This window comes from Camponotus vicinus, unplaced genomic scaffold, assembly GCF_025532165.1.
Source record: "Camponotus vicinus isolate PSW18456_S1 unplaced genomic scaffold, iyCamVici1.0 SCAF_6, whole genome shotgun sequence".
NCBI lineage: Eukaryota > Metazoa > Arthropoda > Insecta > Hymenoptera > Formicidae > Camponotus > Camponotus vicinus.
The window spans coordinates 9,716,519-9,741,810 of NW_028141978.1; the positions used below are offsets into that span (position 1 = coordinate 9,716,519).

The 25,292-nt window shown below is 34.2% G+C and overlaps 1 protein-coding gene across 33 annotated transcripts in view; it reads left to right on the plus strand.

Moving 5' to 3' along the window:
- Positions 1-25,292, plus strand: part of Trol (terribly reduced optic lobes) — a 145,364-nt gene that overhangs the window by 41,923 nt on the left and 78,149 nt on the right. For 28 of the 33 annotated variants that reach the window (XR_014439435.1, XR_014439437.1, XR_014439436.1 and 25 more), the window contains exons 2-9: positions 3,061-3,214; positions 3,351-3,526; positions 3,744-3,912; positions 4,538-4,706; positions 4,820-4,980; positions 5,601-5,765; positions 6,345-6,617; positions 8,015-8,131. Coding sequence is in view for 3 of the 33 variants with exons in the window: in XM_083102742.1 (XP_082958868.1) it covers positions 3,061-3,214; positions 3,351-3,526; positions 3,744-3,912; positions 4,538-4,706; positions 4,820-4,980; positions 5,601-5,765; positions 6,345-6,617; positions 8,015-8,131 (1,384 nt within the window). In the remaining 30 variants the exon portion in view is untranslated. Of the gene's footprint in view, positions 1-3,060; positions 3,215-3,350; positions 3,527-3,743; positions 3,913-4,537; positions 4,707-4,819; positions 4,981-5,600; positions 5,766-6,344; positions 6,618-8,014; positions 8,132-21,634; positions 21,785-23,789; positions 24,068-25,292 lie in introns of those variants that run through there. The other 5 variants (XR_014439458.1, XR_014439460.1, XR_014439461.1 and 2 more) reach the window with 3 other exon arrangements.

Sequence of the window (25,292 nt, forward strand, 5' to 3'; positions counted from 1 at the left end):
ATCATTACGTATATGTCAAAATATGTATGCGTGCTATTTTATGTATCTAGCGTTTAATATTACAATAACTATACAATTGAACTGTCTTTTCGGGGAAATTAAAATATTTTTCAGAATATATCTTTACTACTACGTTTCCCTTTCCTCTTGTGCATTACCTTGTATAGTCATGGACGCGCCGCATATTCCAGATGTGGTTCGAAGTGACCGCATATGGCAATGAAAGTTTTTGCGTAATTACGAAGTACAAATCGTCGAATCATTCTGACTGATGCATCAAGATACGACGAGAGGAAAAAAAATGAATATTAGAAGGCTAATTGTGCATCTTATGTCTCTATCGCGTCTCTCTGGCAACTTTGCCATCGTAAAGCCCTTCGAAGTTCTCCGGACCTGCTCGACGCAGGACGAATTTCCTAGGGCTACTTAACCTGCGCCAACACGTATTTCCCATGCATTTTAAGGATTTCGGACTATAGGAGCGGTGTTTTGTCGAAGTATGAGCACGTAGTTGCCGTGAAAGGATCATAGAGTGGACTTAGCTGCAGAATCCCGTGTAAAACTTGCCCGGAATAACAAAGTTCCGCGTCTCGGGGGCATCGATGCTCCGCTCTTTCCGTGGTCAGATTTTTTTATTTTTCCCGAAGAGCCCTATTATGACGTTCGACCTCGCCGACCGATTTATACTCTCGTTATTGGCAGATTCTCGTTTAATGCTTTACAGCCGCAAAAAGCTCGCACATCTATTAGCTTTAATGTTGAAACTTACAATAGCGACATACATTAATATATAGGGAATATATTTCCAAAAAGAACTTCCAGATATTTTAAATATTTACTGGATAATATATATAGTTATTTAAAAAAAATTATCTATTTAATTATTTAATTATTTAAAATAATATAATAATCAGTGATATCTGATATTTTGTTCAATATATTGCATTTCATTCATTATGTATATTGAGATAACTTTGTGCGAATACTGATTATATACTTATTTCATTGTATTTTACTAATTTTAATTGAATTTATTAAAGTATCCATATATCCGGCGAGGATATTTAATAGTTTCATAATTTTATGTGAAATCTATATGCTCGCTATATTAACCGATAATGATATGGTACGCAATGCTGCGATTGTTTAAAGGACAATTTAAATGCGGACCGAATCGTTAAATTGCCTGTAATAAAACTGTGTATGCGAACAATGTACCGGCTGTTTTCTGCCAGGATGTTGCCGCGCATCATGGTCGTTATCGCGATCTAAAATGGTCTCTCGCAGTACGTTTTATCTGCGACCCGCTAAGTCCGGACTTCCGCAATTTCGAAACAACGGGCATGATGGGCGTTGTCGCGTTTTTCTCGAATCGTTCACTGCTTATAATTATTATGCTTGAGAGATGAATTTCACCTACACTCGTTTACTACTTATGATTGTTAACGCTTAAGAATGAATATTTTACCTATTTGAACAATAAGATGAAAGAACTATTAGTTTGAAATTAGAATAATAACATTGGATATAATAATAATATTTTTTATTTCTTTCCAATATTATCTTTTTTTTAATGAGATGAGTTTCTAATCGGCAATAAGGTCGTTTCGCGTTGCAGCGAATGTTTGGTTTCTCGAACGTGGATTAATAAACGTACCATCGTGTCGTTAGCCTCGTTAAAACCGAGTTCAAAGTTATGTAACGCAAACACATTGTTTCATATTCATATTTAGAACACATGCCGTGCATGCACGAGAGGATGCGGTTTTCTTGTAAGAGTGTGCGAGCGTGTTGAATGTTGCATGCGAATCTTTAAATGCCCGACGCGGTGTGTAAATGCACCACAGTAATAATACATCTCGTCTGACGCGATTTAAACTTCATTACCGGTACATAAACTCGCGCTCGTGGAAAAAGACAGCTAGTTCCGCTCACGTGTTACAAAGTCACGCACTTTGTACACGCATAGACATCGCATTAAAAACGAAACACCTGTCTCATTTGTCGTGCAAAAATTATCCTATTAAAAATAACAGTAAATTAAGAATTTACTTTAATATTTTGTTTTATTAACAAATCAATTTTTTGTTCAATTAATTAAATTATATACATTTAAAAGAAAGATATACAGAGAAATTAAAAATTTTAGAAGTTAATTTTACTTTCGAATTTTGTTATAGATTTAATTTTAAAGGATGACATTCTCTTAATTTCATTTAATTAAACTATACTTTGCTATCATGAAAGAATTTACTCGCGATGTCCCGTTAGTCGATCATTGCTGAATGCATTTATATCTTTTATTCGTATATAAGAAACGTCATATGCCTATGTAAGGTCTTCCTGAGCAGCATATATTCAGTATATTATTCATACTTATGTTGTAATGGAGACACTCTTGCATAATCGGGCGGACCGTACGTAACCTGGACTCGTCAGATATTCACCCATAACGATACGTTATTCCAGTTGGCTTTTCTGGTTTATACTTCGCTATATGGTACGTCGGGTTCTCCATTTTCATCCTGCACGAGCAACGTCATTGACCCGCACTCGAATCCTGGGCAGTTTGCCGGTCGCGCGATTCTTACGGAATCACGACGCGCCGGCAGAATGGCTCGACGATCCTGAATTTATATCGTGTGTTTAGGTGAGAATTGGTTCTTTATGAGGGACACGTGAGGATACTTGGCGATATACACGCTCAAGGATCTCTTACACGTACATATCGCTGCTGTTCGCGCGCGTGCGGGCACATATGGTTATCCGGCTCTCGGTGGGGCGCCCAACGAGATAGTGACTTATGAATTTGTCATAAAGCGGAAAAAATTGTAACGAATTCAGGGGATATTCTTGAAACTATTTGAAATGCGAAAAAGTCAGATTTCGAATTTAATGTTTTATGAATAAACTTATGTCTGTACTTTTCTTCTGCGGTGATGAAACGATTAAATAGATTAATTGAAATATTATATTTACATATTATAATCGTTATCGAGATAAGAATAATCCCTTACTTTTAAAGATTCAATATCTACAATTTTGATTTATTTTTTTTAGGACGATGACTTGATTTTCGATCCGGAAGGCAAACAACCTGCAGTTCAAGCGCCAATGATAGAAATGCACCAGGACGAATCTTTTCTTCATAGAATAAAGAGAGGAATCTTCGATTTATTTTCCGCATCATCGACAACAACGCCATCATCTTCAGGTATTAATTTTTTCTTAATAAAGTATAATTAAAAGAAACTGAATCTGCATTGTTATATTATTTTGTGAATTTTTTATCATATTACAATATATTGTTGAAAAGATTTACATTATTGTTCAATTATTCAATTTTTTAGACCAAAAAGAAAATCAAGAGCAAACATTTGACAACTCGGTCATCTTAAATGGTCATCTCGGAAATGAAGAAAATCATACTCTCCATCAACCTGAAACGCCAAATGCCGAAACAAATAATGGAATCGAAAGATTGACTCTCGAGACAGACGAGGATAACGACGAAATAGATAACAAAGTATGAAAAAATCTCTTTAAAAGTATCTTACTTTTTATCATCTCATCTGTTTATCACATCTGTTTTAATTAGATTATATAATATTTTTCATCTAGATAGTATTATTACAATATGATAATAGCATACGTTACAAGATTTATAAACATTTGTGCTTTTCGATTTTCTTCACATTTATGCACGAAAATATTTTTTATGAAAATATTATTATACTTTATAGCACGAGATAAATAACGTCGCTGAAAGTCAAAGAATACCGCTAACATATGGGAATTCCGATGACGAAGATTTGGCCGGTTCAGGAGAGATCGAAGGCAGTGCGAACGAAGAAGATTTGGGTCATCATCCAAACATAATAACTCAACATCGCAACACTGATGGAAAAGCACGTAAGTCTCTAATTTTTTAGAGATCCAACTCTATTAGTTCAAATTTATTAGAATTTATAAGTCCTTAATTTTTTTTCTGCTTTTTTTCATAGAAAGAAAGATAGATGATGAATATGTTAAGAACTTTAATTAATTTTAATTATTTGTGAAAACAAAAATACAATTCCTTAATTAATATGAACAATATATAAAGATTAGAACATTAACATTAACATTAACATTAACATTAACACAAATGCTATAAGCGCACCATTTAATTCCTTCTACTGTAATATGATACGAGAAAAAATATATGATTATATTACTCACACATATATACAGTGTCTCACAACCTCCGTACAATACTTTAATAAGTAGTTCTAGAAATAAAATAAAGTAAAAAATTCTAATATAAAAATGTTGAGGTTACAGAATTTTTGAAGTATAAGAGATCAAAGTCCTCCAATAGTATCACATAGAATTTGCGCGCTCAAATCTGTCAATTTACAACTTATACCGATCTGTCATCTGTTATTGATTCGTATAGAGTATGCTTTATAATAAAAAAGAGAAGGTTATGTGTACGTATGTGTATGTAATTCATTTTTAAGGGATCGATTACTCATTACTAATTTCTTTTTGATAGGATTTTACCGAATAACATTGACAGTCGGCGAGCCGTACAGACGAGAGTATTCTGACAGAAACAGTCCTGAATATCGGGAATTGAGTGGTAATCTCACTCATGCCCTCGAGAACTTGTACAATCGTTACATCCCGGGATACAATCATTTCGCTAGCGTCGTCAAGATATCGTGAGTATAATTATCTACTATTAATTTCGTTTCTCTCTCTCTTCATAATATTATTAAAATATTATATCTTCTTATTTAAACTATTTCAATACATAATTAAATTTTGCTTTTAGACCAACGTCTGACGCATTTACGTCACAAGTTACCTTAGACATTGGTTCGACGTTCACGGACGAGCTTGAGGTGCGTGCCATCCTAGATCAACAGTTGCAGTATCATTCTTTAGACGGCATCCAAGTAGGTCCGGAGGGATTCACATTCAGGATATTTCAAGGTATTTTTATAGATGACTACTCCATCTGACGACTCCGGAAATGATCGATTTCGTTAAAGCTTTCGAGACTCAACTTCGTAATTTGTTTCAACTTTCTGCGATGCCATGAACTTGCGGAAAGTCTGAATACAATAAACGCGAAGAAGATCCGGTGAATATCAAATGATCGACTTCTCAACGGTCAGAATTGATTAATGGCTGCACAAAATATTATTTGAACGAAACAATCGCGAAAATAATGTATCTAACATCGAAAGCTAAAATCGATCATTCTGGTGTCGATTTTTTCAATGTGCTTAAATTATTAAAATATTGATATAAATAGATATGCACGAAGAATGCAATCTCTGTCTCAAATTGCTTGCAAGATTCATCTACAATTTTTACGATATTTAATTACTTAATTAGGTTTCTCTTTTGTCCAGTTTGTTTTTTTATTAAGTTCATTATCGTTATTTTAACTTTGAAATTTCTCCTCGATTATTTTACTTTTGTTCTCATTAAGTATTTTTGTTTTAAATTTCCTTTAAAATAAACACATTGGCGCCACGAACCATTTATTCTGCCCACTCTTGATACAACGAATGCACATAAATACGACATTCGACATCTGGATACAGCGGGGGAGAAAAACGAGCAGCCAGAATGTGATCAAACGGCTGAATTAAGATGTAGAAGCGGTGAATGTGTGCCGCTAGAATCGCGCTGCGATGGCGTATTACAATGCAATGATGGTTCCGACGAGGATAATTGCTCGACAGATTTGTCAAATAGAACGAACGATGGTAAGTACGCAGGATTTGAATCCGTATTATGTAATCATCTCCTCGCGAGGAAAACGAAACTTCACAGTAATACTGCTCAAACTCATGGCTTATTTATAATGCTTATATGTAAAATATGCATTTTTACTCTCTCCTCCTGATGAAAGTCTATTGTATATATGGTATGTTATAACATAACTGTAATCATAGCTTCATGATAGATTTATTCTGCACGAGATTCTGCATGATAATTCTCTTAATTTATAATCAAGTACAAAATATCACATTTATATGAAATAATAATCTTGGAGTCTTGCAGAAACTTGCATACATGGAGAGCGTTATATATAAATTTTAAATTATCTTTTTTATTTTTGTTCATTTTCTGTTAAATGCATGTCTTTCAATCTTGTTTAATTGATAAAATATACGCGATATTTCACTTACAATGTACTTGAAAACAAGTTGAAAAATAGCATTTACATTTATATCATTATTTAGTTAGTATTTATTTATTATTCGCTTAATTCATCCATTTCATTAACACACGTATGATATTCGTACATCAACATTGAACCATACTGATGAACGAAACAACAGATTTCGAGCACACCACTATGGAGACACGACAGCATTCAGGATATTTACCGGTAGATTCAAGCGAACTACCTGCTGAGGTAAAACCAGAAGTATCAGACATCGATGATGATAGGGAAGACGAGGTATCTACGCTGAGGTCATCGTCAAACATGTGCCGTGCCGATGACACGGTACGCTGTCAAGATGGCAGTCGTCATATTTGCTCGGTGCAACAATGCGATGGTGTTCTAGATTGTGATGACGGTGGTGACGAGGTCAACTGTCCACATCCAGGTATAAGTTGAGCCGGTTGATCCTCGCTGATTTAATGGTAAAAAAGATCAGGATAAATGTTCAATATTGAAATCTTCTTTTTTTAAAATTCACAAATTTTATGCATTTTAACATAGAAACGTTGTTCTTCTCTCATTTTTGATATAATTGTATTTGAACGCAATGATTATACATGCATTGTTGCCAGGATAATGAATATAATTTATAATTGTAATGATTAATTGTAATGATATAATTGTAATGATGAATTATAAAGTATTAATATTTATTATTTTTTCTGCTTTAGATTTTAATAATATTCCATACGTATAATTATTAAATTTGAATATCGTAATATAAAAAACGAAATAAGAACGATAATTTTTTTAAAGATTTAAATTTTAAAAGTTTTAATCGACACATATAAAAGATTTTTTTAAAAATAAAAAATTTATTCATACAAATATTAAGCATTTATTCTTTTAATAATGTATAAAGTTACAGAATTTACTGTATATATTGTAAAATGACAATTGTTTAATACTTTTTTTGACATTTTTAATTCTGTATGATTACTTATTACCAATATTTATTTCTGGCAATTTAATTTTCTCATAATTTAATATTTATTTTAATAATATCTAAAATTGGTTGCACTTCGAGTTAATTTGACGGATTTGAATTATTTTATGTTTGCATTACTGGAGTATAATACATCTAGTCATAATTCTTGATAATTTTATCGACATTCATAATATTGCAAGTATTCTGTTAAATATTAATAAAATTATCGATATTAAGTTATCGAGAATAAATATCATCTATGAATAAACGTGCAGTCAAGAGTATCGAGAAAATCATGAAACATATTATATTGCGTTATATGTATATTGCGTCAGTGGTATAAATGTGTGACAGTTTCGTTAAACGAACTCCGTGCGACCATAGTTTCAAGCACGCGCGCGTATGCGCATGCACACAATTATTAAAGCAAATATTGGTAAAATTAAGAATCACATACTAAACATTTATTCTTGTTTACATAATAGCATGTATATATTATTATTATATAAGATATATTTAGAATTTCCACTCATCTATTTTATTCGTTTATAAATGTATATATGTCAATAGAATTTGTAGATTTTTATTGTATATTGATGCATGTAATTGGCATGCTAGTAACAATAAGAAATCATATGTTTCTCTAACACTTTTAAAAGGTAAATTTTATATATAATGTTTTGTAATTAATAATTTTGTAAGTAATAATATTTATTATATTATTATTATTATCATATATAGTTGTGTATTTTTGTGTAAGTTTGAAAGCATTACGATAATCATAAACAAAATATTGTAGTTTTAAAGTGGAATCATTATGCATTGCAAAAATGTTAATAATTTATATCTTATAGGCTGCAGCGCTGGAGAATTCGCATGCGACGTAAATAGATGCATATTGGAATCTCAACGATGCAACTTCGTAGAAGATTGTCAAGATGGTAGCGATGAACACGACTGTAATTATCCCGGTGAGTACACAGTTTTTTATAACACAGTGTTAATATAAATTTTAATAATAAGCTGTGGGAACTCTTAGTTGTTTAAGCAGAAAATTTTCTGTTTAATTTTATATATAGATGATCACACATTGCCGTGTTAAATCTATATTTCTATTTATCATTTCTTATTTATTTCACACATATTAAATATAAGAAAATCTAAAAAATATATTCGGCGAAATTAAATCAATTATCCAACCGAAAATTTCAGTTTTATCGACTGCGCGATAACATAGACCATGTCTATGAACGACCTGTAGCTTATCTACGATCGCCAGTTTATCAGTTAGGACGTAGATTTCGCGAGTAAAAGGTACAGAGACTAGTTACCTGTTCTACCGACCCGGAGAATCGATATGGCCATTATCTTTCCCTACATTTTCCCCGCGTAAAACTTTGCTTATCGAGACTGACGGTTTATTAGCGACGCGTCCCGTCTTGACACTCGAATGTTAATTCAAATCGGTCTGTCCTTTATTCAACTGCGAGAGTTGGCGCAAATTTCCGGCGACGTGTCTTTTCCGCAAATGGCGAGGCGAATCCATAAGTAACGACGGAAGCCGCAGTTTTTTTCGTAGAAAAATAAGGTCAGACGGGGAGAAGCCGAGACGCGAGCGGGATATACCTACTGAATATTCAAAGCTCGGGGAGGCTTTTTCTCTCCGCCATCCGCGCGTCCTCTTTTTCCGGTGCTTCCTGCAGCTCGAGTGGAGGACGATCGTGGTCAACAACGTGGAAGCACCGGATGCTGGCCGATGTTGTAAAGCCCGCCCGATTGCGGCCACACGTACGCGCTTTGTTGTGCGAAAGCCAGCTTAATTAGACGGCTGCGCGCGTTCGGCCGGGGTAAATTAGCTTGGCGGTATCGGCCCGTGAATTATATCCTCGCGCCTTCCCCATGAAAAGAGCAAAAAACGCCCAATAATGAAATAAATTGCGATTTATACGTTATTTGACTGCTGTTTGCATTGTACCTTAAATCAATATGACACATTAGTGAGTTATTTACGTTTGTAAACTTGACTGAGAAATAGAGATATGATGTAGAAATAATTTTACGCGATGTCTTTACAGAAATTTTTCCAATATATAATTGATAATTTTTTTTTAATAACAATACTTCACGTAATAGCGAGAAATTCGAGGCAGCGAGCTAATTATTCCCGAGAATTATACAATGTACATAACGAGTCGGCGTTAACACATTTGCGCGTACAATAAAACGTAGCGTTTTACATGGAAACTTGTATTTTTCATCATTATCGTGATTTCACAATTATCCTCCCATTCAAAATGAACAATCCACAATCACGATTTGAAACGTCGTTCTCCGAGGGAACTACTCGATTGCTAATAAATATCTTTCTCGCTATCGAAACAACTTACTATGATCTAGGAACTTACTTGGCTAATTTAGTGTAAGCGTCTATCTATAATTGATTCTCATCTCATTGTCTTATAGAAGCACCGCGAAACTGGTTCTACGCTCTCTTGTATTCGCGTTTCCGTCCTCGTAACCTCGCGTGTGCTGAAGGCGAGAAGAAAAAAAAAAGAAACAGGAACAAATTGAGGAATGGCTTCCCGTTATTCCGTTAATCGTTGACCGGCGGCGAACTAGGCCAACGCGCGTTCGCTCGCTCGCGGCACGATGGCTCGCGATCGAAGGATATAATCCTGCGAAGGCCGATCGTAAATCAAGCAACCGTGCACGCTCCGTACATCCGCGCTCTCATCATTTAAACGTCTCATGGTTAGCGGATATCTTTCGAGTCTTCCGGCATGCCTTTTTTATCCGTCTGAGACGACGAGAGCTTGCGCGCGGACGGGCTGGTGCTGACGAGGGGTAGGCACGGGGGCTAGGATGGAGGCGAGTAGAGGGATCGTCGAAGCACCGCTTCACATAAATATCCGCAGACACGCAGGTCGCGGACCCGCAAGAAGAGCGCTTTTACCTTCTCCCAGTAATCGCGATGTGCATGCTTAATCAATATTCAAGTATTCAGTCGTGAGGCACAGGGGGATGATGTTAGCTCTCTTCCTCTTTTTTTCTCCCTCTCTCTTTTCGTTTCCCCTTGTTAACTCACCCTTCGCTACTCCACTTTCTCCTCTTCATTGCCCTGTCTCTCTCTTTCTCTCTCTTCCTTTAAGCAGGAATGCGCATAACCACTTTCGTGTCTCCGATGCTCTCCCCCCCTCGCGCCAACGATATGTCCCCTCGAACAATTATGAGTTTCGCTGAGTCGGGAGTTGGAGAAAGAGGCAACAGAATACAACAGCGTGATGGGGAGGGTAGAAGGGTAGAATCAGAAGAGAGGGAAGGAGGATAACCTGCACGCTAGGCACTGCCATGACAAATGTCAACCTCCGTCGTCTACGAACATTACTCAGGTGCGTCCTCGACTCGCGTATATAGACCGGTCGACTTAAACGTCCGCAACGGTACGTCCTTGAGCAGCAACGAAGATCCAAATGGTCGGAGGAACGATGGGTGCGGGAAGACGGGATATGATAAAATTTTAGTAAGCTCTTCGCTAATATATTATAAGAAGTCTTGCTTTTCTGATACGACGTTCCATAAATATCATAGAAGTGTATTTTCCCGAATAAAGCTCGCCGAGACCAGGCTTTTGGAAGATTTATTTATCTTAATTTTAGAGAGAGAATTATTGATAAAACATAATTTATGATTAACAGTATCGATGAAGTGTCTAAAATTAATGCTTAAAAGCATAAACAAAGTTTCCTTATTACATCGTTGCTACAGATTAATATTAGCTATAAGGATTTTTAATTTATAATACTTTACATTTTAACAACGGTATAAAATCCTCAGAAAAATATCTCAATAAAAGTTTTCAAGATATTTGAAATATTTTTGTACTATGAAATTAATCTACTACTGGGTACGCCGACTAGGTTCGGTACCATTCGCGAATACAGTATTTCTTGGTCAAAAGACGTTCACGATTGCTTTTAGTGCAATGCATTCGTTATCGGAAATATAACGATGGAAGTAGTTTTAAGAGAGGTTTCTTCATGACTTACGATAGAAACCTTTTGCTCTTTTATGTAGTTATGTCACGTTAAACAAGACTAAATATTGTTTTTGTAAACTTATAAATGCCAACAATTGGAATAAAATTTCTTTACCGTAAATGTTAAAAATATTTATCTTGGAGTTTGTATTAACATAGTTTATAAAAGAATTTAGTTAATCTAAAGAAAAATAACAAAAATTGTTGGTTCATTTAATCTAGACTTTTGGTGTGACTACTTAAGTGTAAGGCGAAACGTATGTTGACTTGAAAATGAATATGAAGAAAAACGTGGTCGGCGCAGCGCGGTAATAGACGATGATAATAGTTCATAATAATAGACTGCGCCTTCGGCATTTGATGCTTGTTCGATTACAAGCCGACTTGTATGTCGTATGACCATTAGGTTTACGCGAGACCCTCTCTCTTTTGCATGTCATTACATTTTTAACGCTCGTACCGTCGTTAACGTAAACACACGAGCGCACTCGCAAACGTCCGGTCTGCGAAAATTTATCGTTCTCGACTCGTCCGAAGACCATTCACAAAAAGAAGTTAACTTAATGCGCGCCGACCGTATCTAGAAACACAACTCGCTATCACTCCATTTCACTTGTAGCGATGAACAAAGATTTCGCAAAACGCACGGACTGCAAATTTCTTTTCTGATATTGCTTGAATTATAGATTCATCTCTGTTTCTTCAATATATAACATTATGCCATATAATCTTAATCTAAATTATTTTTCTTTCAACTGACAATTATGCAAAAAATGCTTGTATATAATTTATTAAATATCATATACTTTTTGCCATTATATAGGATATTTAAATGATTTGAAAAAAAAATACATCAATTATTTTTTTAATTAATATGCGTCAAGAAGGTTGGACATTTAGTTACAATTAATATTTTATTATACTAAATTTTTATTTATACTAAACAGAATAAACGTGGATAAAACGTGCACATTCATAAATTATGTTGACATACGTCGGCGCATTGATCGATCCAGCTACTTGGAGCAAATAATGACATACATTATCAGATCGCGAAACGTTATTACGGTATCTTATTCTAACGACATTATAATTAAATGTATAAAGAAATTTATTCTATCATTACGGAAAATATATACTATAGTTAACAACACTCTTTTCTGTCACAAAAACAATTATAATTAACTCATATATATTATATTATCCATATTAAATCAAATATATTAAAATTCTTAAGGAAACTACATTTAATGCCGCAAAATAATTGTGCACGATCGAATTATGGTTTTAAATCGAACTACTTTTTTATAGAATGATAGTTCTGGGACAAACAATACATTTCTGCATCGTAAAAAACATTATCCTCATACATACTCGACATTTACATTGGTGCATTTTTCTTGAAGTTTGCATTTGCGCGTTTTATACTCGGACAAAACCTAAATTGCCGAAACTATTTTCATCGCAAAACAGATATATTTAAAATGTACTTCTCGATTCAATATAATTAAAATTAATTCTTATCATCTTTAAAGTATTAATTTAGATTTTAAAAAATCTTGTTTCAATTAATCTTGTTTCAATTTATTAACAAAAAGAAAAGAAATTTTGACTTTACACATATTTCAATTACACATATTTTTAAAAATCTTGTTTCAATTTGTTTATTAACAAAAGAAAAAGAAATTTTGACTTTACACATATTTCAATTTCTAACTGACGTTTACTCTGTCTTTTTTCTTTGTTTCTATCAATAAGAGGAACATCAGTCATAGTGACATGCGTCCGAATATGATGGGGATTAACTCACGTTATAAAAGCAACACGCGTAATATGGGCGCGAATACATGTTCGATCCTATCAATGGCGTATCAACGTTGCGTTAGAGTTCCGTGCCAGGTGGACGACGTATGAAGCTTATCCTTGTTGCATGCCATCGCGTTGGCATGATCCACGGCGTTTCGCGATCGCATCTTCGCGGCGCATAGTTACATTACGCTGATCAAGGGGTTCGTTCGTTCGTTTACACTTTCGAGACAAGACAGAGCGGATGGTTTTTACGGTGAATAACGAGCCTGCCATTTCCTGCGTGTGTTATAGACTTAATACGGTTTCTAATTGATCGTTCGCATGTATCGAGCGAAGTTTAATTGTAAAAGTTATAAAATATTTTATTTTATCAGTTTATATTTTTGTTTTACATATATATACACACACAAATGTGTATGTATTTGTTTCTTTAACATTAATGGCAGGAGTATCATACTATTTTTATTATATTTATCACAGTATACGTTAAATGATACTTGCATTTATTTTTAAGAAAGACAATTCTATTCTAAAAACTTAAACAAATGTTATATGAATTTGCTTATATTTTACTGATTAAAGACAAATGATTCATGAAGAAAAAAGACTTTCGCATTTTTATATTTATATATTATTTATTAAATTCTGTAACAAAATTATTTAGTTATTATTTCGACTAAAATATTTGTGAATTTAGTTATTACTTCGACTAAAATATTTATGAATTTAGTTATTACTTCGACTAAAATATTTGAAGAATTTTAGTGCAATATCTACATATGTCAGAATGCGGTTCATTTATTGACAAGGTAATTTGATAGTGAAACGTCACGTCTGAATATTTTATATAAATGAGACAGTATATAACACTATGATATATTCTCACATACATTTATTTCAGCAAAAAAAGATGACGATCGAAATATCGATATTATAACTTATTTTATCTATTTCTAGATGAGACGTATAAATTAGAAATAATATAACTGAATAATTTTATTAATATAACGGAATAATCTTAGCGTCTGAAAATAAGTACATCTTTTCAATATTTCATTTTTACGATCTTTTATTATTTTTGTTATATTTATATGTTATATTCATACTTATTGTTATATTTATACATCTGCTCACGTTATGTTGGCGTTAATATGAAATGCAGATAACAATGAATGAATTTAGCATACGTACTTTCGATAGAATGACGCCAACGATACATTTCATTTCTAAGTAAGAGATAAATGACATAACATATGTCGAGAGACTTGACTGAATAGAAGATGAGTGTTACACGAAGTTGTCCCCATTTCCAAGTTCGGTTATTTCCATGTGCATATCAATCGAGGATCACGAGATGGCAGCGAGGTACTTTGCACGTTTACAATAATAGCTTCATAATTTGTATTCCAGACGATAAGATATTAATTTATTAACTTGTTTGAGCTAATCTTAAATAGACTCGGATAATAACTCGAGCATCTAAATATTATAAATGATCTCTTTTTATGTATAATATGATAAATCAGTTTTACATTTAACAACCGATATACGACATGAAAGATATTTTTGAATTAACAAATTTTCGCGAAATTTCCTGTGTCTGACAAAATTTCGAAATATTTTACTTTTCACATCCTGAATATATCTAATTGCGTTGCTTTATCTTTATTATTTTATGGAATCTATCTCACAGTACACTGAAACAAATTAAATGATAAAGTTTAATAGTGAATCAGTTTTCGAGTTCATACATACACTATTTCTGGTATTTATTAAAATAAAACATGATAAAGCACAATAACGCATAAAATTTCACATTACTAAATAAAGCATAGATTATTTTTTATCTATAATATACATTTCTTAATAAATTAATTTTCTATTATTTTAATAACTCTTTTTTTCTTTTTACGCAAAATTTATCATTATTTGGAACATTTATGAAGAAATATATATTTTTGCAGTAAATAAATAATGAATTAGCTTTCGTCGTTTCCGAAATTAACTGTGTGTCAGACTTTTAAAGAGAAATTTTATCTGTCACTTTAAAAATTTTCGGAAACATGTAAAGATTGAATGGTCCATCTGAATGTATTTGTAAGGCTGAATATTCAATGGTAGTAACATTTTTCGAAGTTTCGACCATTGCAGGAGACGGCTATTTGTGAACCAGACTAGTTGATATTCTGAGCGATTCAAATTAAACGGTAACATTTACTATAACATATTTCTAGTCGCTTAACATAAAACGTTTAACAATGTTTCATGTGAAAACGATTATACATTTTAATAAAATCAAAATATATTGATAACTAATGAAGAAGACGTTATTATTTTATATTATTTTATTGTGTATTCGAGATAATGCGAATAATTTCGGGGGATGGTTTTAATTTTTTTTTTAAATTGTAGCATATATATATATATATATACACATATTTTATATATATATATACATTTTTACTAAACGTATGTCAATCATGTCAATTTAACATATATGCTGCATAAGACCAAAATGTTCGAAGTCGAATATGTGAGAATTTAATAATCTAGGAAGAGAAACAGATATACTTTCTAACTTTCCGAATATTATTATAGTCACATATCAACATCGCTCTCAAAATCATGACAGATGAATTCAATATACCCGAAAGTTACCGTAAAATTTGATATCTCTTAAATATATATGAATGCTAAATATATCTTCTAGTGACAGTAGCATCTACAATTTCTCGATCGAATGTGACGTCTAAAAGCTTTCACGCCTTATCAAAAATTTGGTAAAACTAAAAGAAGAAATTTGTTCATAAAACATTAATACTTAAATATTAATAATTTAATTACTGAAACGTCATGACACTGTTCCAATGTTGCATTGAAATGCAATAAAAAAAAGTTTATATGTATAAAATAAACATTTTTTTATAAGAAAAACATAAAAAAATACTGAATTTTAAATATATTTGTCATTTCGTAACTGACGATTTATATTTCGAATTACATGTAGAATGTGAATTATCTTTATCGTCTCTCGCCTTTTAATTATAATCTGGGTTTTTCCTCGTGGAAACATATGTAGGAGGAGTACGATCATCGTGGCATCGTTCGAATATGAAAGCGGGTTCGCTTTTATCAGCGATGGCACTGGCCCGGCTCGTTCGCTTTTTAGAATTCATTTTCGGCTTTAAGCTTCATTTCGCGCGCGCGGGAATTAAGCGCGCCGAGGGATGGCGGCGAGAGCAGCGGGTGGTTGGAGGACAAACAGCAGATTGGTAGGCGTTACCGTGGCACCTCGTACACTTAAGGTCCACTCGTAACAAACGAACAGCACCAACGACAAACAGTCGGTGTATATGTACATGCAAGGTACAGTACGTTGCAACAGTATTCCTCTAAGGTCGATCTACCGAACATCCCCTTTTCGTATTCATCAAACTTTCTCTCTCCTCACCTGATCTTCTTATTACAATCTTTGTTGTAGATAAATTTTATCAGAAATGTTCTATCTTTGTTATAGATATATTTTATCAGATAAATTCTATCAGAAATAACGCGCGTGGAATAATATAAGTCACCCCATTTTTTAATTCTTTTAAATTAATTCTAGAGATCTATTTTAAAGTATACATAGATCTATTTAACGTTTCTTAAGTCAAAATAGTTCTAGTTCTGTATTGAAATATTCGAAAATATTATAAATATTATATATTTTTGGTTCATTTATAAATGATCCACTGATCTGATTATGAGATATATTAAATAAAAGATTCGAATTGAATATCTTGTAATAAAATCGCTGAATCGAGAAATATTTCGAAAATAATCTCGTTCTTCTTATGAAAATTTGAAGCGTGATATATGTGACAAATATTATTTGAAATTTTATTCAATTTTTTCATATTTCAGTATCGATTTTCTTTAATCTATTCGATGAATGAAAGATGTGCTATATTCGAGTTGGTTTAAATGCAGTTTTATATATATGTAGATTTGATACGTTAAAAATTATTTCTTTTCGAATTGTCGAGATCTCTTTGTGGCGGCACAAGAACTGACTCTTGGACGGCATTATCCCGATGCATCGTGTACGTGTTGCACACAGACGCATAAACACAGGCATGGTTATTTCGCGGCGTTCGCGTGCACGCGCCGTTGCTCGTGCAATTCAGACCCCCTTTTTTGTAATTTACGACAATACGTACGCGGTCGAGAGAATTACGGCGCGAAGCGGGCGGCGTCGGCGCTCTGGATTTGTTTAATCGTCCCTGAGTAGAACGAAAATTCTGCCCTCTCTCGACCTGCATAGAACCCCTCCCCCTCCCTTCTCTTCCACCCTCGAACCCGAAAGTAATTTTCGTCCGCATGGGGATGCAGGATGAGGATACGGGATGCATCCGGCGATAGTTGCTACAAGCAGCCGCCGATTGAGTCAAACTCTCCTGCGAATTATGCCAGTAATGAGAAATTTATTTCATCTTAAAGACGACATGTCCCAGACGCTCTTCAGAACGATCGCAAAGAAATGATTGCATAATAAATGAACGCGTTCTATATAAAAATAACTCAGTTCTTTTCTACGCTAATACCGAAAAATAAATTTCCGTCCTTGAAGAAAAGCATGCCGTGGTATATGGCGCTATGTAAGAGTAATTTTTGACATTATGTATGATAATAGAAGTCTTGCGTAAGAACGCGCAATAATGTGAAGAAACGCGTATGATCCAGTGTTTCGTAATATCATACAATTATTATTAGAGTGACAAGACTAAAGAGGAAAGTAAAAGAGAATGATTATAATGTGTTTAATTATAATCATTCTCTTTCACTTTACTGGATAACAAGATATTAAACGTAAAATATATTATAGTATTCAAAAATGTGAACGGTAAGATAACTATACAAAATGAACAAGCCCATTTGTATAGATTATTTAAAGCGAGATAAAGTTTGCCATAGGAATGAGGATTAGCATATGTAATATCGTTGACATAATTCTGAGTTGAAATTAGACTACTATCTCATGTATTTGTCATACTAACAGAACATGAAAGATATTTACGTCATTATGGCTGTGAAATCAATTTAAGTCATTACCTATTTGTGCTTGCATACTGATACGTCTCTATTCTATTTCTTGTTCGATATATTATTCCAAAGACAAGTCCGTTCTCATTTTCTTAATAATAACTACGTTTATCATATTATCCGTATATCCATTATTTTCTTTTTGTTAAACTTTTTTAAATAAAAAGAATAATAAAAATATAACAACGTTTAAGATGTAAATGTAATTATTTCAGCTTGTCCGTAACATTCAGCAATTCTCTACTAAATTAATTCAATAAAGAGATAAAAAGATGAACTGCTTTCTCTCATCCGATTAGTAGTAAAATAAACCATTTCAGAAATCTTTTATCAGGTTAAATGAGTCGCATCAACTTTTGTACCCGCATCTTCTCAAACTTTATTCTTACAACTTTCAAGCTAAATGACTCGGTTTACCGTTCCGATTGCGGAAAATAGATGAATAAATCAAGACGTCGTCGCGCGGTCGATCGTTTATCTCGCGCAACGAATCCGACGACGAGTCGAGAAATCGAGAGCACTTCTTGACACTGCTCGCTTGACGCGCTCGCCTTAGCCCATCTCTCGAGTCGAGATTCTAACTGTTATGCTAACGCGAGTATGATAATCCGGAGATCGTCATCCGGGACCGCTCTTCGTTGGCTAAAGCCAAAGAACGGAGGACATGCTCTCTCTCTCTTCCTCGGGTCCTGAGTTGAAAAAGTCCATTAGTATGAAAATGCGATACAAGATGAGTTTGAATAAACATCGCGTCCCTTTCTTCCGCGTCTACATCGTGTCGCGGGCGTTTCACCCTTCCTCGTCGTCTTTCTTTCTACGTGCGTTTCCTTCGTTCTTCGTCGTCACCGTCCATCACGACACGCTTGTCCGAGCGCGCGCACAGCTTCGTAAAATTCTAAAGTTATTTTATTTAAAGTTTTATAATTCGCACGGAGAGACCGAACGTGTTGGTCGTTCTGCCGACACCACGCGTCGCACATCGCTAATGACGTTTTTGGTATGCATCGCTATGCATCGGCAGGGTGTGCGTGGAAATTTGACCGCGTCGTCATCATCGGTGATCACCCGTGATATGACACTGGCATGCTCCATTAATTTACTTAAACAGACATTTGCTAACAATTAAGATACGATGTTCGAATTTCGTCCTCGCAATTTAATCCTTTATATTCCTTTATATCCTTTATATTATAGGCGACTTGCAGCTACATGTTTAGCCTGATAAACGAAACGATATTTTCTACGGAAGATGCAAAATGTTTAATGTAAAAATATATAACGTAAAAAATAGTCGCGCAATCACTTGACAATTATATGACGACAGTTCTTGCTCTACAAACCAACTGAAATGTCTTTGTAAATTATTTATTTATGCGAGAAATATGTAACTTGGAGCAATCTTATTGTCTTGAATATCGATATAATTTGCAAGCAATTGTTAGGGGTAAATGCTTAATTCGAGTATTTTATAATTGATCATCTCTTAATCAATATTCATTTTCATGTCATTGCATTGAAAGTAAATGCAGTTGAAGGAAAAGCGTGCATTATAAAAGTGAGAGAAAGGATTAAAAGAAATTCGAAGAATTCATCCCTAAGTACTCTCGCGGACTGCTCGGCGCCGACTCCCAAAGCGAGATGAACGCGAAGGACGGTGTCGAGCGGCACCGAGCGCTCGCCGGAAACTGCCGAGAGGTTGAAGCGCGCCAAAGGGTCGACATGAGGCCGCGTGATTGCCATTACGCCACGGAGCCGCGGTACCTGCAAGACCTCCCACGCTCCTCTCGGCCGACAGTTACTCGCTCGGAACACGACGGGTCGGTCGGTCGGTCTCGCTCCTGGTCCGCGTTTACGTGTTCGCTGACAAGACGCGCCGGCAAGAGTATTAGTCGCGGGGAATCGCGATCCTGCTGCATCGCGACGCGACGCAGCTTCGCGAAAACGAGTCGCGTGAGATAAGGGAAAATAGCCGACTATAAAAGTTCGCAAGTTACACACTCAGCTGGTAGTATAATGGATTCAAAATTGCCGGATGAAAAAGCGCGCGGTCAACTTTGACGTTTCGTGCAAAATCGACCACGCTCAAAATCGAGACGAGAATTTCATTTCACGACATTCGCGAATAACTCGATCGTGTGGTGCGCTTCCTGTTAATTACGCGGTTGTAGAGTTTGCGTACAAACTAAATTGCGGTTGCGAATATCTATAACATGGACATGTGACTGTTAGTCTCGAGCTGCTGTTTTTCGGAGCGATGATATAATTGCGGGGATGTGAGCTGTATGAGGGTGAAAATTCGACCTGTCGTTCCGCGCGCATTTATCAGTCATCCACAAAGGAAAGAAAAGCACAAAAGAACAATTCTATACAAACTTCGATAAAGAATTTTGCGTTTATATTGCTTCACATTTAGAAACCGGTGTAAGCAGTGTTTTCGGAAAAAATCGATCCAGGTGTTATATATGTCTTAAATCTCATCGTTTCTCGAACTAATGATATTTTCTCAATCGATTGAGGACTTTTACTTTACTTAATCAACTGCTCGATCTTAGATGCCTGTCTTCTTATCGGTCTATTCATATCGGTGCCTCGTTACAATGAGCACTTGTCTTAACTTACGTACCAAAGTCTTTATTTTCGCTCTTGCTATCATGAATTCTTCTACTACCTTCCCAATAGTATTTCAACTACATAGTAATAAATTACGATTGTAAATTTGAAGCCTTATATATTAGAACATTAAAAATAACTACAAGTAAACCTATATTTTAAAAAAAGAAGGAAAAAGATTACTTTTTAAATTTTATTTTATTTTTTTAAGCAAAGAACGATAAGATAGCTATAAATAAATATAAAACATAAGATTTATTTATAATATTTGTTACAATATAATTTATAAATTCATAACTTGTTTTACAAAACTCCTTTTGATGCTTTTTGATATATATTATACATTATGTCTTTTATTTTTTATTTATAATCCCAAGAAATTTTCTACAACAACTTTTATATGGAATTTTTCGATGCATCGGCACATTTCCAAATTTATATACTTATTTTATCACTCATACATATTTAAATGTGTTTTGACATTCGTTATAAAGCAGCGGAAAAAGCATAGCTTGTGTTTGTAAAACGCATCGCGTGTTCAGAAAGTCGTCTAATCCTTCGTCTAAAATTATCTACATAGAAAAGAACCGGAAGAATATATTTAGCTATATATTTCCATTTCTTTCTATCTATTTTTTCTTTACTCGAGCAAATTAATGATTGACAAGCCTTGAATCGTGCGAGCTTTCCCAAAATTAATACGATTCTTAATCTTTGCTTAATGACTCGATTATATTTATCCAAACTGAACCTATGTTTGGAAAGTTACTCTTGTATTCCATTCATGCGCGAGAACAATGAAGCTCGGGAACAAGAGCCATTGCCGATGACTTTGCTGCAGGCTTATGTAGTGGAGCGAGAACGCTGAAAGAAAAAAATCTGTAGTAGCTTAGAGTACCTCCCACGCTTTCCCCCGTTGACAACGGCGGTGGGGTGTTCTTATACTCGGATGGTTCTTCCTTCGCTCTATGACGATTAACGGCATGCCAGTCTGCTAAGTTCGGTCAACGCGAAGCCTTCATTCTTCCTCCTGCGAATCGTCGTTGAATTGAATTCTCTCGATTCGTCGCACGAGAAGTCATAGGTTCGTAGGTTCGTCTTGTTCGGGTGCCGGTAGCGAAAAAATATTTTTTTTATTTAATTCTCTCCGATCAATTATAAATAATAATTCTTTTTATCCCTTTAATTGATTTACTACGATGCGATTATTTTAACTATCGCTCGAAGGATTTTCATTTATTTTGACAAGTCATTAATTTTGTTTCGAGATGAACATAATTTGTTTTATTCGAAATGTAAAGAGATTTCGCGAGATTTTGCAAAGTATCTTCCGAATATACGTCTGACATTTACATATATAATTCAACTCTTATATTTAAATGATTTATATAAGAGATAAAGTTAGGTCGCTGTTAAATATATTCTCTTTCTCATTGCTGACGAACGGTATTTATATAAAATATTTAACAGCTTGTTATAATTTACGCTCTTGACGGATAAATATGGCTGAGATTGACGAGCGTCGTAAAAGTACGGTTACGAGTTTGCGGAACGTTGTCACCCAGTTTCTAATCCGCCGAGGTTTCTTTACTTCCGAAATTAAATTGCCGAGTAATGCAGGGCACGAAGTCCGAAAAAAATCTCATTTGCGACTCAAGTAAGAGCGAGCATGAGTTTTCTCGAGTAAATCCTTCGTAGCACGTAACAGCAGTCTGCATCTTCGCATTCGTGCTTTTACGCACAGTATTTCGCTGCCAATATGAAAGCGCAAGATCTCGAAAAGCAACGTCGTTTGGTCCGATTCTCACGTTAAAATTATGAATAATTTAATTTATAATCGAATAATAAGAGATGGAAAAAATAACATGTAAAATGTTTTATTTCCATAAGAAAAATCTTTAAAATTGTATGATATATTTCTACTTCTCGATTAGAATATTTTACACAAAAATTACATACTTAGATACAGAACAGTTGTGGTTTATTCAATATCTTAAGAAATGAGAATAAAAAGGATTATTGTATTTTATAATAATTTTAATGTATGTGCCAAAAAGAAAAGCGCGAAAATATTCTTGTTTTCGATTGCACGGTGCAATTGTTAATTAATTTCAACTAGAATCAATTAAATAGCGCACGAGATGTTAACGATATTGGGAAAATTGGGATATAATGGAAGGAAGGTGGACGACACGATATAGAGAGACCGCGACAACGCGACGCGACCGACAATGCAACGGCGAGCGAGATTGAAGACCATAGCTGGCGTGCATCAAAATCGACGGCAAAACACGCAAGCCGTCATTCAGAAAATAATTAAAAATAATTGAAAAACAGCGCGTCGCGACGGCGTACAGCCATTGTCTGTTTACCGGGACGCACAATTTCCTTGGCTTTTAGCGTAACCGCGTACCGGCATTGTACAATCCGGTTTAATCCGCGCGAACAAATACTGAATTGCCGCTGGGTTACTTAAGGTTGAAAAAAGGGTGCAACTAAAAGTAGAATAGAATAAACACCCGGCCGAAAAACTATGTGAAATTCCGAGACTTGTTTCTATGATTATCTGACAAAATACGGAAGTAAAAGATGAGAAAAAAATACGCAAACCAGAAAGAGTTGAGTTATTTCGCTTTTCATGACTTGCTTGCATGATAATCTTTATTGCGGATAAAGGCAATCGAAAAATAACCAATATAAGATTTTTCAAAATCCTTAACTATAATTTGACATATAAATTCCCATACATCGTATAGGAGTTATGTGCCAACGATAAATTAAATTTATTAAACAAACACAAGTAACATCAAAAGTTACTCTTTGCGAAACAGAATATGAGTTTTTTTCATAAAAAACTCATGTTAAAAAAAATCGTGACACGGACATAAAACTTTTCCTAACTTTTTACGGTCTATCTTCATCGCGTGCCTCGACATCTGAACGAGACGACTTGCGGTTCCTATCATTCCCTGCTATGTTCGGTTCCATTTTCAATATATTTAGCAAATAAAATTTTTCCCGGAAACATATGAGAGATGCTTGCGTTGATCGGCATGCATAAATCAATTAACTATTGCAATCACATTTAGTTCTTGAAAAGCACCGCCATCGCGTCATTTATTTTTGAAGCATCCAGGGCACATTTGAGAAAATCTTAAGGAAGCTTTCGAATTTTTATTTCTGTACGAGAGAAAGCACGCGCACGTGTAAAATCGTGTACGCGGCAAATGAATCGCTTGTAAACGATCGACAAGTGAAATGGGACTACCGACGACGAGACTTCTGCCAATTCTTTTGCTCCTGCTGGCCGTGGCACGATCGAACCTCGCGCAGAGGCACAGAACTCCGTATCGATCACGCAATCGAGGTAATTATTCTCTTTCGGTTTCACGCATCCTTTAGCACCTTAAGCTTGGCAACGACGATAATAATCAAGAAATCAAGAATTTTTTTGAAAGAATTAAATATATTAAAATGTTCTAATCATTAAAAGTTTATATCATGTAATATATTGCTGATATAACATGAATATTTCTATCTTATAACATTGTAATATGCTGTCATTGCTGAGCTTAACTTAATTTATCTTAAGCATTAAATAGTGTTAACATTAAGATAAGAAATTTAAAACGTTTAATGTTTTAAGTTTTAGTGCATAACTTTTCTTGTCAGATAGAATAGTTTAATAGTTTCTATGAATGAGAAATAATTCTTGCAAAAAATTAATAAAAGAAAAAAAAATAATTCTCATTGAAAATTTTAGATGACAAAAAAATAATCCATTTTACTCACATATGGATTTATGCATCTAAAAACTCATTATTTTTCTCAGTTCACGATAACCTTACGACAAGTAAATGACATTGCTTTACCTGTATAATTATATAATATTGTGATAACAATTTTCCTGGCATTTCCATATTTCTTTTTTTCATTCTATTCATCTTTGCAGAGTCACCTTTATTTTTTTTCCTTTTCCTATCCTACTCTCGTGGACTTCATCCGTTTTCTTTCTTTATTCTTAATTCTTTTTTCTTGCATCACAATACTGGCATTTAATTGCATGATGTCGGCCATACGATGCATTTTCAGAATAAATCTCGCAATGTTTCGTTCACGTCAGAAAATGTAAAATTATTTTATAGTAAGTAGAGGCGAAATAAAGAAAAAACAACGTAAGAGAAAAGAGGTCTTTTACGCGTAATAGGTATATATGGATATAAATACAGTGAGATGCTTGAATATCATTTTCAAAATGAAACAATCGTTCGGTCTTTTTTTCTTATAAACTTTTAACCTTTTTCTACCTTGCACGCATGCTACACTTAGTATTTGCACAATATAGATTAATATAGATTCTTAAATCGATTTTTAATTCGACATGCAAATGCGTAAAATGTTCAATTATGGTAGGACAGAACACTCTTTTTTTTAAATAAAAATTTGTTACATTTGCACTCTAGAAGATAGACTCTTGTAAATATTTTTTAAGCTATAAAGCTCTTTATAAAAAATATAAGATTCTAAATTCTTACATAGTTTATAAATTCGACTGATTTATTATCCTTTATAATAAAATCTAATATATATGA